The 13790-nt window shown below is 47.1% G+C and overlaps 1 protein-coding gene across 2 annotated transcripts; it reads right to left on the bottom strand.

Moving 5' to 3' along the window:
• Positions 1-5839: 5839 nt before the first annotated feature.
• On the bottom strand, positions 5840-13444 carry LOC135545884 (ETS-related transcription factor Elf-2-like). 2 transcript variants are annotated; one of them, XM_064973840.1, is made up of 9 exons: positions 13133-13444; positions 12440-12523; positions 10818-11025; positions 9973-10086; positions 9668-9784; positions 8617-8706; positions 8261-8453; positions 7723-7962; positions 5840-7595 (listed from the first exon to the last, which is right to left on the bottom strand). In XM_064973840.1, the coding sequence occupies exons 2-9, from the start codon at positions 12512-12514 to the stop codon at positions 6875-6877; spliced, it is 1758 nt and encodes a 585-aa protein (XP_064829912.1). In that variant the 5' UTR covers positions 12515-12523; positions 13133-13444; the 3' UTR covers positions 5840-6874. The 2 variants fall into 2 exon arrangements, with proteins under 2 accessions (XP_064829912.1, XP_064829913.1); XM_064973841.1 differs by having other exon boundaries at positions 5841-7595; positions 9973-10083.
• Between the last annotated feature and the right edge of the window lie 346 nt (positions 13445-13790).

Genomic DNA, 13790 nt, shown 5'->3' with positions numbered 1-13790 from the left:
TCATCCAACACTTCCCACACTGCCCCTACTCGGATGGTATCGCGCCGTCCCAACCTTCGCTCTCTCTCTCCCCAAACTCTCTCCTCTTCCATCCTATCATCTCTTCCCTCTGCTCAAACCTTCTCCAACCTATCTCCTGATTCTGCCTCCTCAACCCTCCTCTCTTCCCTTTCTGCATCCTTTGACTCTCTATGTCCCCTATCCTCCAGGCCGGCTCGGTCCTCCCCTCCCGCTCCGTGGCTCGACGACTCATTGCGAGCTCACAGAACAGTGCTCCGGGCAGCCGTGAGCGGAAATGGAGGAAAACTCGCCTCCCTGCGGACCTGGCATCCTTTCACTCCCTCCTCTCTACATTTTCCTCCTCTGTCTCTGCTGCTAAAGCCACTTTCTACCACTCTAAATTCAAAGCATCTGCCTCTAACCCTAGGAAGCTCTTTGCCACCTTCTCCTCCCTCCTGAATCCTCCTCCCCCCCTCCTCCCCCTCTCTGCAGATGACTTCGTCAACCATTTTGAAAAGAAGGTCGACGACATCCGATCCTCGTTTGCTAAGTCAAACGACACCGCTGGTTCTGCTCACACTGCCCTACCCTGTGCTCTGACCTCTTTCTCCCCCTCTCTCCAGATGAAATCTCGCTTCTTGTGACGGCCGGCCGCCCAACAACCTGCCCGCTTGACCCTATCCCCTCCTCTCTTCTCCAGACCATTTCCGGAGACCTTCTCCCTTACCTCACCTCGCTCATCAACTCATCCCTGACCGCTGGCTACGTCCCTTCCGTCTTCAAGAGAGCGAGAGTTGCACCCCTTCTGAAAAAACCTACACTCGACCCCTCCGATGTCAACAACTACAGACCAGTATCCCTTCTTTCTTTTCTCTCCAAAACTCTTGAACGTGCCGTCCTTGGCCAGCTCTCCCGCTATCTCTATCGGCTGCCTTCGATACTGTGAACCATCAGATCCTCCTCTCCACCCTCTCCGAGTTGGGCATCTCCGGCGCGGCCCACGCTTGGATTGCGTCCTACCTGACAGGTCGCTCCTACCAGGTGGCGTGGCGAGAATCTGTCTCCTCGCCACGCGCTCTCACCACTGGTGTCCCCCAGGGCTCTGTTCTAGGCCCTCTCCTATTCTCGCTATACACCAAGTCACTTGGCTCTGTCATAACCTCACATGGTCTCTCCTATCATTGCTATGCAGACGACACACAATTAATCTTCTCCTTTCCCCCTTCTGATGAATAGGTGGCGAATCGCATCTCTGCATGTCTGGCAGACATATCAGTGTGGATGACGGATCACCACCTCAAGCTGAACCTCGGCAAGACAGAGCTGCTCTTCCTCCCGGGGAAGGACTGCCCGTTCCATGATCTCGCCATCACGGTTGACAACTCCATTGTGTCCTCCTCCCAGAGCGCTAAGAACCTTGGCGTGATCCTGGACAACACCCTGTCGTTCTCAACTAACATCATGGCGGTGGCCCGTTCCTGTCGGTTCATGCTCTACAACATCCGCAGAGTACGACCCTGCCTCACGCAGGAAGCGGCGCAGGTCCTAATCCAGGCACTTGTCATCTCCCGTCTGGATTACTGCAACTCGCTGATGGCTGGGCTCCCTGCCTGTGCCATTAAACCCCTACAACTCATCCAGAACGCCGCAGCCCGTCTGGTGTTCAACCTTCCCAAGTTCTCTCACGTCACCCCGCTCCTCCGCTCTCTCCACTGGCTTCCAGTTGAAGATCGCATCCGCTACAAGACCATGGTGCTTGCCTACGGAGCTGTGAGGGGAACGGCACCGCATACCTCCAGGCTCTGATCAGGCCCTACACCCAAACAAGGGCACTGCGTTCATCCACCTCTGGCCTGCTCGCCTCCCTACCACTGAGGAAGTACAGTTCCCGCTCAGCCCAGTCAAAACTGTTTGCTGCTCTGGCCCCCCAATGGTGGAACAAACTCCCTCACGATAGGTCTGTACGCCAGGACAGCGGAGTCAATCACCACCTTCCGGAGACACCTGAAACCCCACCTCTTCAAGGAATACCTAGGATAGGATAAAGTAATCCTTCTCCCCCCCTTAAATGATTTAGATGCACTATTGTAAAGTGACTGTTCCACTGGATGTCAGAAGGTGAATTCACCAATTTGTAAGTCGCTCTGGATAAGAGCGTCTGCTAAATTACTTAAATGTAAATGTAAATGTAATTTGTAGGGGTCCAGATTTTGCAGCTCTTTCAGAACATCAGCTGAACAGATTTGGGAGAAGGAGAAATGGGGAAGGCTTGGGCGAGTTGCTGTGGGGGGTGCAGTGCTGTTGACCGGGGTAGGAGTAGCCAGGTGGAAAGCATGGCCAGCCGGAGAAAAATGCTTATTGAAATTCTCAATTATGGTGGATTTATCAGTGGTGACAGTGTTTCCTATCTTCAGTGCAGAGGGCAGCTGGGAGGAGATGTTCTTATTCTCCATGGACTTTACAGTGTCCCAGAACTTTTTTGAGTTAGTGTTGCAGGAAGCAAATTTCTGCTTGAAAAAGCTAGCCTTGGCTTTTCTAACTGCCTGTGTATAATGGTTTCTAGCTTCCCTGAAGAGCTGCATATCACGGGGGCTGTTCGATGCTAATGCAGAACGCCATAGGATGTTTTTGTGTTGGTTAAGGGCAGTCAGGTCTGGGGAGAACCAAGGGCTATATCTGTTCCTGGTTCTACATTTCTTGAATGGGGCATGTTTATTTAAGATGGTTAGGAAGGCATTTAAAAAAATATCCAGGCATCCTCTACTGACGGGATGAGATCAATATCCTTCCAGGATACCCCGGCCAGGTCGATTAGAAAGGCCTGCTCGCTGAAGTGTTTCAGGGAGCGTTTTACAGTGATGAGTGGGGTTCGTTTACCGCTGACCCATTATGGATGCAGGCATACACAAATTGGTGAAGTGAAATGAAAAGAATAAAGAACGGAAAAGTGGTGTGTGCATATGTATTCACCCCCTTTGCTTTGAAGCCCCTATATAATATCTTGTGCAACCAATTACCTTCAGAAGTCCCATAATTATATTGCACACAGGTGGACTTTTAAGTCTCACATGATCTGTCACATGTTCTCAGTATATGTGTGTGTGTGTGTATATATATATATATATATATATATATATACACTGCTCAAAAAAATAAAGGGAACACTTAAACAACACAATGTAACTCCAAGTCAATCACACTTCTGTGAAATCAAACTGTCCACTTCAGAAGCAACACTGATTGACAATCAATTTCATATGCTGTTGTGCAAATGGAATAGACAACAGGTGGAAATTATAGGCAATTAGCAAGACACCCCCAATAAAGGAGTGGTTCTGCAGGTGGTAACCACAGACCTCTTCTCAGTTCCTATGCTTCCTGACTGATGTTTTGGTCACTTTTGAATGCTGGCGGTGCTTTCACTCTAGTGGTAGCATGAGATGAAGTCTACAACCCACACAAGTGGCTCAGGTAGTGCAGTTCATCCAGGATGGCACATCAATGCGAGCTGTGGCAAGGAGGTTTGCTGTGTCTGTTGGCATATTGTCCAGAGCATGGAGGCGCTACCAGGAGACAGGCCAGTACATCAGGAGACGTGGAGGAGGTCGTAGGAGGGCAACAACCCAGCAGCAGGACCGCTACCTCCGCCTTTATGCAAGGAGGAGCACTGCCAGAGCCCTGCAAAATGACCTCCAGCAAGCCACAAATGTGCATGTGTCTGCTCAAACGGTCAGAAACAGACTCCATGAGGGTGGTATGAGGGCCCGACGTCCACAGGTGGGGGTTGTGCTTACAGCCCAACACCGTGCAGGACGTTTGGCATTTGCCAGAGAACACCAAGATTGGCAAATTCGCCACTGGCGCCCTGTGCTCTTCACAGATGAAAGCAGGTTCACACTGAGCAGGTGATAGACGTGACAGAGTCTGGAGACGCCGTGGAGAATGTTCTGCTGCCTGCAACATCCTCCAGCATGACCGGTTTGACGGTGGGTCAGTCATGGTGTGGGGTGGCATTTCTTTGGGGGGCCGCACAGCCCTCCATGTGCTCGCCAGAGGTAGCCTGACTGCCATTAGGTACCGAGATGAGATCCTCAGACCCCTTGTGAGACTATATGCTGGTGCGGTTGGCCCTGGGTTCCTCCTAACACAAGACAATGCTAGACCTCATGTGGCTTAAGTGTGTCAGCAGTTCCTGCACGAGGAAGGCATTGATGCTATGGACTGGCCCGCCCGTTCCCCAGACCTGAATCCAATTGAGCACATCTAGGACATCATGTTTCACTCCATCCACGAATGCCACGTTGCACCACAGACTGTCCAGGAGTTGGCGGATGCTTTAGTCCAGGTCTGGGAGGAGATCCCTCAGGAGACCATCCGCCACCTCATCAGGAGCATGCCCAGGCGTTGTAGGAAGGTCATACAGGCACGTGGAGGCCACACACACTACTGAGCCTCATTTTGACTTGTTTTAAGGACATTACATCAAAGTTGGATCAGCCTGTAGTGTGGTTTTCCACTTTAATTTTCAGTGTCACTCCAAATCCAGACCTTCATGGGTTGATAAATTTGATTTCCATTGATAATTGTGTGATTTTGTCAGCACGTTCAACTATGTAAAGAAAAAAGTATTTAAGAATATTTAATTCATTCAGATCTAGGATGTGTTATTTTAGTGTTCCCTTTATTTCTTTAGTGTTATGTGTTATATATATATATATATATATATATATATTTATTTCACACACACACCTGCTCTGAAAGGCCCCAGAGTCTGCAACACCATTAAGAAAAGGGTACCACCAAGCAAGCGGTACCATGAAGACCAAGGGGCTCTCCAAACAGGTCAGAGCCAAAGTTGTGGAGAAGTACAGATCAGGGTTGGTTTATAAAAAAAATATCAAACTTTGAACATCCCACGGAGCGCCATTAAATCCATTATAAAAAAATTTGAAAGAACATGGCAACACAACAAACCTGCCAAGAGAGGGCCGCCCACCAAAACTCAAGGACCAGGCAAGGAGGGCATTACCAGAGAGGCAACAAAGAGACCAAAGATAACCCTGAAGGAGCAGCAAAGCTCCACAGCGGAGATTGGAGTATTTGCCCATAGGACCACTTTAAGCTGTACACTCCACAGAGCTGTTCTTTACAGAAGAATGGCCAGAAAAATACCATTGCTTAAAGAAAAAAATAAGCAAACATGTTTGGTGTTCGCCAAAAGGCATGTAGGAGACTCCTCAAACATATGGAAGAAGGTACTCTGGTCAGATGAGACTAAAATTGAGATTTTTGGCCATCAAGGAAAACCCTATGTTTGGTGCAAACCCAACACCTCTCATCACCCCGAGAACCACATCCCCAAAGTGAAGCATGGTGGTGGCAGCATCATGCTGTGGGGATGTTTTTCATCGGCAGGGACTGGGAAACTGGTTAGAATTGAAGGAATGATGGATGGCTCTAAATACAGGGAGATTCTTGAGAGAAATCTGTTTCAAACTTCCAGAGATTTGAGACTGGGACAGAAATTCCCCTTCCAGCAGGACAATGACCCTTAACATACTGCTAAAGCAACACTACTGGTTTAATGTGAAACATTTAAATGTCTTGGAATGGCCTAGTCAAGGCTGGTATAAGTTTGAGAACTCCTGGTATAGACAATAGTATTAGCAGCAGGATGGCATATACTGCTATGTCAGCATATATTCACAGGGACTTTTGCCACGGAGTGAAAGAGGCACTTTTAAGGGGACATAAGTGTTTCCAATGACCATATCGTGTGATTTTTAACCAATAATGAGTCAATAGATTTTTTTATTATTACTACAAACAATGTGCCATCTTCACATATCTAGATGTTTTAGTGGATACTGGAGATGAATATAACGCAGAAAAAGTTTTAATTTTCCCTATTTATGTAAAACCAAATGTGAGAATTGCGAGACCTGGTTGGTTTAAGGAGGATACAGGTGTTTTGACCGGTGGACCGTTTTCACCTTTCAGACCCCTTGTGTAGCAACCATTTAGACGCTTGTCAGGGTCCAGGCCTTGCAGCCGTACAGAAACCTAAGCTTCAATAAATGTACAGTATACAAGACCAACTAGATCCAACTGAATATTTGTAACTATTTGAAAGCGATTCAGTGCCAACAAGCATTGACTGAGACGAGATGTTTCTATTCATGTTAGTTTTTATAATACATTTCAGTTTAAATCTACATCAATACAGCGAGTACAAGAAAATAGCATAAATGTGGAATATACTATCTAGATTTGTCTTTTCTTGACACAAACATCCTTTCGCTCCCATTCCTGAACAGTAAAAAAAAAGAAACACAAAAGAACATTGAGTGTTGCGGGACAGTGCTGCGGGGTACTACTGCCTGATAGCCATACAGAGACTGAGAATGGGAACCAACAAAGTCAGATGTAAAGCCAAAGCAAAGATTCCAACTATGATACAAAAGAACTGCAGTTGCATCGAACTTCGAATACATCATACGTAACCTGCTGCAGAGTATCAAAAAGGTTTTACACAAAGACCTTCCTTATATTATGTTTTTGATTTTAAAAAAGGATTTTCGATTTACAATCTAAGGCTTGCCCGTCGTTTGAGTTCCAACGAACTTCTAAAGAGTATGTATTCAAAGTCCCTTTTCCTCTCGTGTCTTCCTGGTTTTCTGATACGGAGGTCACTGCAGCTCCAGTTTGAAGACTAGCTTCCTGGAAGCTAGGCGCTCCAACTGAGGTCCAGTTCAGAGCTCTCCTACTCTGTATGGTCCAACAGCTCCACTGCCCAGTGAGAGAAGGATGGGAAGTGAAGACTCCACTTCAAACAGTGTCAATATGGAGTCAGTAGCCCTCGGGCCTCAAGTTCTCAAGATTCAGGGGCCACTGGGTTCTGGGTCGACTCCGAGGCAGAGGGGTCCTCCGGGCTGGACTGGGAGGGCTCCGTGCTCGCTGAAGGAGGGGATGGGGAGGACTCTGGGAGGGCTGTGGGGGGTGAGATGGCCTCTTTTACAGGGGGTGTAGTGGGGGTTGGTACAGGGGTGGTGATGGCAGTGGAGGGAGGGGGCTGTGGTATACCTACAGGGGAGGCCACAGGTGGCTGCTGTCTCACAGGCTTTGCTAGTATGAGCGGAGGGGCTGGTTTCTGCATTATCTGAAGCGTGGCGGGTTTAGCCTGCACGAGCTGGGTGACTGGTTTGGCCTGCACAAGCTGGGTGACTGGTTTGGCCTGTATGAGCTGGGTGACTGGTTTGACCTGCACGAGCTGGGTGACTGGTTTGGCCTGAATGAGCTGGGTGACTGGTTTGGCCTGAATGAGCTGAGCTAGCTGGCCTGAGAGCTGGGCTGAGAGGTTACCCTGCGTTAGCTGAGCTAGCTGGGCCGCCGGGATGGTGATGATGGTGATCTTCTCTCCGCTCTTGGCCCCGGAGGGCATCATGGTGGGCAGGGTCTGGATCACCAGCTTGGGCCCGCTGGCGTGGGCGTTGCCCAGGGTGATGGGAGCCTGGGTGGTGAAGACGGTGGAGGAGTTGAGGGTCATCTGACCCAGCGTCGTCGTCATGACCATGGGCATGGCCAAACGCATGGTCCTGTACATCAGACAGAAACAAAAAACAGATTTATTCATGAACCGTCCAAATAAGTTCACTGTGCATTGGTATGAAGATGTACACAGAAAGAGCATGCATAATTATTTGATGACTAATCATGCTTCACCTGTTGCCGGACGCAGCGGGGACAACAGTGACGTAGCTCTGCTTTGTCTGGGTGGAGGTGGCAGGGTCAAGGGTCAGGGTCTGGACCGCCCGGTGGTGCTCAGAGGGTTCCCCCTCACCCTCCTCGCCCTCTTCATCCCCGTCATCGTCGATCACCCTGATATTCTTGGGCATGTCTTTAAACTGGTAAGCCAGTCTCTGACCCTCCACCTTTGCTAAGATCCCCCGCTGGTAGTAATACCTAGACAGGGACAACCCTACCAGTCAGACGACTGCACTTACACTCAGAATACGTGCGGAAATACAACCCAAGATGTCATTTAACAGAAGTGTCACAGCCTAGCATGTATTTTGAAAAGGGGACTTTAAAAGTGTCAAATGCATGCATTTTAAACAGGCATTCTAGACCAAATTTAGAATGTCATTAGTCATTCCTTAGCATAAAAGTAGTAAAGATATGTTGGGTCAACAACAGCCAGCCTTACTCACTAACCATATTGAGGAATTGCCTATCAAACAGAATGGTATCCCGTGGTTACCTGAGTGCTCTGCCCATTGTCTCGTAGTTCATATCAGGTTTGTTCTTGTGTTTGCCCCACAGTTTGGAAACCGCCTTGGAGTCCACCAGTTTGAAGATGCCCTTGTCCCGCTGCATCCACTTGATGTACCTGGGACAGGTGTTCTTGTCCTGGAGGAGATCCAACAGGAACTCCCATAGGTAGGTGGTGCTCCCTGGAGGACGGAGGGAGAGAGAAGACCAACATCATTCATAGAGGACCTCTCACACAGGCTGATTCCTGAATCAGCCTGTGTGAGTTGCTAGCTTGAGTTGCTCTACGTAGAGAAGCATCCCTTCATGGGCTTGACAAACCCTAGCCCCTGCTGTGTGGGGTACCTTTTCCCTCTCTGGGTCTCTTCCTGATCCCCAGGTCAATGGTGCAGTTGGTGTCAGGCTGAGGCTGTTGTGTCTTTGACTTCCTTCCACCTGCAAGGAAACAAACAAAACAACTTAGTACACTTCCTATAGAGGACCAAGCATGCCCCCATTCTCATCAACGGGGCTGCAGTGAAGCAGGTTGAGAGCTTCAAGTTCCTTGGTATCCACATCACCAACAAACTAAATGCTCCAAGCACACCAAGACAGTTGTGAAGAGGGCACGAAAAAACCTATTCCCCCTCAGAAGACTTGGCATGGTTCCTCACATCCTCAAAAGGTTCTACAGCTGCACCATCGAGAGCATCCTGACTGGTTGCATCACTGCCTGGTATGGCAACTGCTCGGCCTCCGACCGCAAGGTACTACAGAGGGTAGTGCGAACGGCCCAGTACATCACTGGGGCCAAACTTCCTGCCATCCAGGACTTCTACACCAGGCGGTGTCAGAGGACGGCACAAAGAATTGTCAAAGCCAGCCACCCTAGTTATAGACTTATCTCTGCTAGCGCGCGGCAAGCGGTACCGGAGCGCCATGTCTAAGTCCAAGAGGCTTCTAAACAGCTTCTACCCCCAAGCAATAAGACTCCTGAACATCTCGTCAAATGGCTACCCAGACTATTTACATTGCTGCCCCTACCCTCCCCTCTCTGCTACTCTGTTGTCATATCTGCATAGTCACTTTAATAACTCTACCTACATGTACATACTACGTCAACTAACCAGTGCCCCCGCACATTGACTCTGTATCGGTAGTCCCTTGTATATAGTCTTGCTATTGTTATTTTACAGCTGCTCTTTAATTACTTGTTACTTTTATCTCTTATCCATATTTTTTTTAACTGCATTGTTGGTTAGGGGCTCCATTTCACTAAGGTCTACACCTGTTGTGCTCGGCGCATTTAACTACTAAAATTTGATTTATAATACACAACTTTTAATACTAGGTTGGACACGGTGATCAACACAGAGACAGATTGTACGAAAGCATTTGGTTGGTGTCGGAGACAGACCTTTCTTCTTCTTGGCTGAGGGAGGCTCGTAGTCGGGGGGTATAGGGAAGCTGTCCTCCTCCATGGGCTCACACTCTGTAGACACCTCCACCACCGTCTCCATCATCACGTCCTCCACTGAGACATGCACAGAGACAATAGTTCTCATTATTACAACCACAGAGCAGTGAGTCAACTCAAGACTGGCAAATGGTAACTGACAGGTTACACGGCAAAAATAAAAAATAAACAGTCGGCATCATGTCCTACCCACTTGTAATGCCTCGTCCCCAGCAAGGCCAGTATGGGAGGGGTTGAGTGGTTACCTGTGTTGTTGCGGTCTCCATGGAAACTGCTAGGGGAGTCCATGTGAAGAAGGGCCTCGGCCGCTTCGAAGGTCTTATCAAAGCACATGGTGCCCCCGTGTGATGACACCTCTACTATGACAACACAGGGGCGATGAGGGAAGAGGAGGAAGGATAGGGAGAGAGGTTAGAGAAGTGAAAATCCATTCTACATTTCAAGTCAATGTAATGTTCATTCAACTAGTTTATTTCAATGATTATTTAACCATACCGCCCTATGGCTGGGGCCCTATAACCACAGACACCACAAACAATACCCCTTGGAAACAGTTAGCTGGGCAAGACAGCTGTTGTCTTTCTGTAAAGAAATGAGGGGTGAGGCGAAGTAAACCTGTACTTTTGAGAAAAGGGTAGTAAACTGTGTAGCCTTTATCACACTTTTTTCCCCTTTACGACCCTCCTCCCATTCCACGTTTGATCGTGCATAGCAACTGCGGCCTACAGAAGTAGTTTCATCTTTAGGGTGGTCATTGGTCAACATCCAATAAAACTGTCCACTCCCTCAAGCATCATTGGCTTCTGTCATTCTTCCAATGGGCTCAGCTTATACACCACCATCCTTTCTTGAGATAGTCAAGGATGGAAACAACACTGTCCCACTACTACTCTGTGGCAATGTCAACTCTTAAGGAGCTAAGTTATGTCTAACACACACACTCCTCTTGCCTACCTCTCTAAAGCGATGATTAAGCATCCAACCCTTGCATGTCTCTCTCAATCGACACAATCCAAACCCTCAATCTCACTGCTGAAATACGTCACTGTCCAACCCTGTACCCCCACCTCTTCCCCTGCAGCCCTCTCACCTGTCTCCACCACCTCTGTGACCACCTCCTGCTCGTCTCCCACGTCCTGCATCAGGTAGGTCCCGTCATCGTAGACCAGCACCTGGGCAGCGTAGCACTGCTCCACCTGGGCACTGGGTACCTCCTCAACCACCACAGCAGGATACTCCTCCCCATCCTCCCCTATTACCGTCTCCACTATCTCCTGCACCACCTCCCCCTCCTCACTCTGGAGACAGGACAGAGAGACACATCGAGGGAGGCGCAAGCTGAAAAATTCATTGTGTGTATGTTTGAACATTTAATTATCTACTCCACAAAACTGCAGGACAGAGATGCCGTGGTCACCAGACAAACAAGTTATTTATTGGTTCACTTCTCATCAACATGAACAATATTGTGATCAGCCGTGGTCCTACTGCTTTACATTTAGAATGGGCTTCTGGGTTGCGCTGGTATAGCAAGTGTAATACCTTTTTGTATGGGGAAGGTTAGGGCCAGGCAGTGTTGGGTATAGGTCGTATACTAACTTATTTTTCAGTGGGCATTGCGTATACTCATGTCTTAATCCCCACGATGAGTATCAAAGTAGTGTAGTGGAGGTATACGCTGTATTAATTAATAAGGCTGATGGAACAGGTCAGAATGTTTAGCTTAAAATGTTTATCAACTATTAAATGTGCACATGGCGGTAGGCCTACGGACAAATGTTCCAAAATGAAATTTGTGGGAAAATATGAACAGAGATGTAAATATCAGCTAGAAATTTAGAAAGAGGGTAGATCTAAAGATGCAACAACTATCATGGGTTGCTAATATGACTAGCATAATGCCTTTGTCTGCTAAACAATGAAAGAACGTTGATTTGAGAGCCAATAGAACAAGCGAGTGCACATGAAGTCTTTATAAAATAATTGCCTCCACGTTTCTATGGTGAGGTTTTGGCTATAGATTAAACATGCCTAAGCAAGGTAAGACATGCCTCAGAATATGAAGTAAAACGACCAGGTTTCAAACAATTCAGGAACAGGAAACATATAGTAATGCTAACAGTCTTCTGGTAGATGGAAAGGCTTTCCCAAAAACCTTAATTAAATGTTAACTCGCTACAAAGTAGATTATGCCTACCTCCCAGAATGATATCATGATTATTCGCATCAATCCAGTGGCCATTTGTTTTGCAAACTCCATCTCATGCGCTACAGAAACACCAATAACCAAACAGTGCTAGGTGCCTGTGCAGTTTAATATAAAAGAGTAACTAGACTCAAATCTATATTTCTTTGATTTTTCTCAGACCTCAAAGTAGTCTCCTGATATGGTTTAAGCATTATTGTGGGCTTGGAACATCCAAATTTGTTTTTCTATTAGCGTGAGAGAAAACCTGAATAAAAATTAAAGACAATAACTTAGACCTGTGAATTTCTGATTCAGTTGACAGCCTTATTCATCTGTTTCAATAGTAGGCCAATTATTAGCCTACTTGCACAGAAGTTTGGGTTAGCCTGACTGTGAAAAAACTATTTGGGAGTTATCATTTTAGGTTATTCAGAGTGCCACTGTTTGTCATATACTTTTTCCAAATAGGCCACCTTTCCTTCACCGGACGGGCCATTAGGGTAATCCTGGTGATACTATCTTACCTGCTCAGTCTCTTCCATGACAGTGACATACTCCACCATATTCCCTCCACCATCTGCCACCACAACAGAGGTCATCACTCATTCCTACGGGAATAAAACAGTTTCAGGAAGGGTACCTGAACCACCCTCTTCCTCATCACAGACTAGGAATAGTTCTGTATCAGGCCCTAAAGTAAGTACTAGTATCTTCATCACTGCTAACTGAGATACTAAACTAACAGTAACGTAAATGTATCCAACATAATAATAGTGCGAAATTGATCATTTGAAAACCTTTTTCAGGACTAGTACGGAGCAAACTCTGCACACTGTATAATCCAATACTTGCTGGTTCGGCCATCACGTTCACAAGCGTGCACCAATGTTTACATAATTTGAGCCGTTTCCGGCCTGTACTGTTTCAAACGTTAGCTCTAGTTACCTAGCCAGTAACGTTAGTTAACTGTACATTGGCTGGTATATACCGTTAGGCGTGTGTTCTACGTAGTGTGTGTTATAGAGATGAAATAGAAGCAAGTTAAATAACGTTAGCTAGCTTGTTAGCGGCCAACAAACTAAAATAGCGAACGTTAGCTAGATGGTTTGTTAGCTAGGAACGCTAAAGTTGGCTATCATATGGCCATCTTTGCCCGATAAATACCACATATCCAATAATGGTATTGTGTAAAATCTCGCAAAAATAACTTCCCTTACCTTCGTATGTTGCTTTTCCTGTGGTGGATAGCTTCACGCTAGGCCTAACGTTAGCCGTGTAAACTAACTGCTAGCTATCCAAGTTGACCAGACCGACGTCGACTTGCTCCTCAATTGAAATACTCGCAACTGTTTGCAAGCTAGCCGTAGCAAAATTTAGATTTTTACTGACAAACAATAATAAAATGCTGTATATTTCATTTGTTTACGTTAGTTCTGTTTTACAGGATGTTTCGATCTCACTGCTTTCCTGCGCGCCGTCTCTTCGCGGAGGGAGTCAGATCAACCTCCTGGAGCCCGAAAGCGAATGACACATTGGCACTGATGACGTCAGAGCTACGAGCCCCTGGCTTGTGGCCCCAGTCAATACAAAAACGCACTGGTCGATAAAGCCCGTTTCAGAACACTTCTGTAAATAGAAATGGCTACATGAATACATCCATTGTGATTACTGGACGACTGCTAGTGTACGTCATAACTAACTACATGAGCGTCAGTCTGAATATTGTGTTGTATTCCTATGGTTGCGAGTTTATATTCTCATCCATCAATTGAGCCTGGGGACAAAATCAGTGGGTTTACTATGACAAAGGTAGTGCATTCAGGACATAATTAGTGCCATGTTGGGTTTTCAATAGCAGACATGGTAGAGGGGTTT

This window comes from Oncorhynchus masou, chromosome 9, assembly GCF_036934945.1.
Source record: "Oncorhynchus masou masou isolate Uvic2021 chromosome 9, UVic_Omas_1.1, whole genome shotgun sequence".
NCBI lineage: Eukaryota > Metazoa > Chordata > Actinopteri > Salmoniformes > Salmonidae > Oncorhynchus > Oncorhynchus masou.
The sequence above is the reverse complement of the archived record's forward strand: the minus strand, read 5'-3'. Positions and strand labels throughout refer to the sequence as shown.

Bases quoted from the DNA above. Each gene is read 5' to 3' on its own strand.
- LOC135545884 (XM_064973840.1), bottom strand. From the start codon at position 12,514: ATGACCTCTGTTGTGGTGGCAGATGGTGGAGGGAATATGGTGGAGTAT. The intron at 11,026-12,439 runs GTAAGATAGTAT...TCCTGTCTCCAG, and splicing joins TCATGGAAGAGACTGAGCAG to AGTGAGGAGGGGGAGGTGGT. The intron at 9,785-9,972 runs GTAACCACTCAA...TGCATGTCTCAG, and splicing joins TGGAGACCGCAACAACACAG to TGGAGGACGTGATGATGGAG.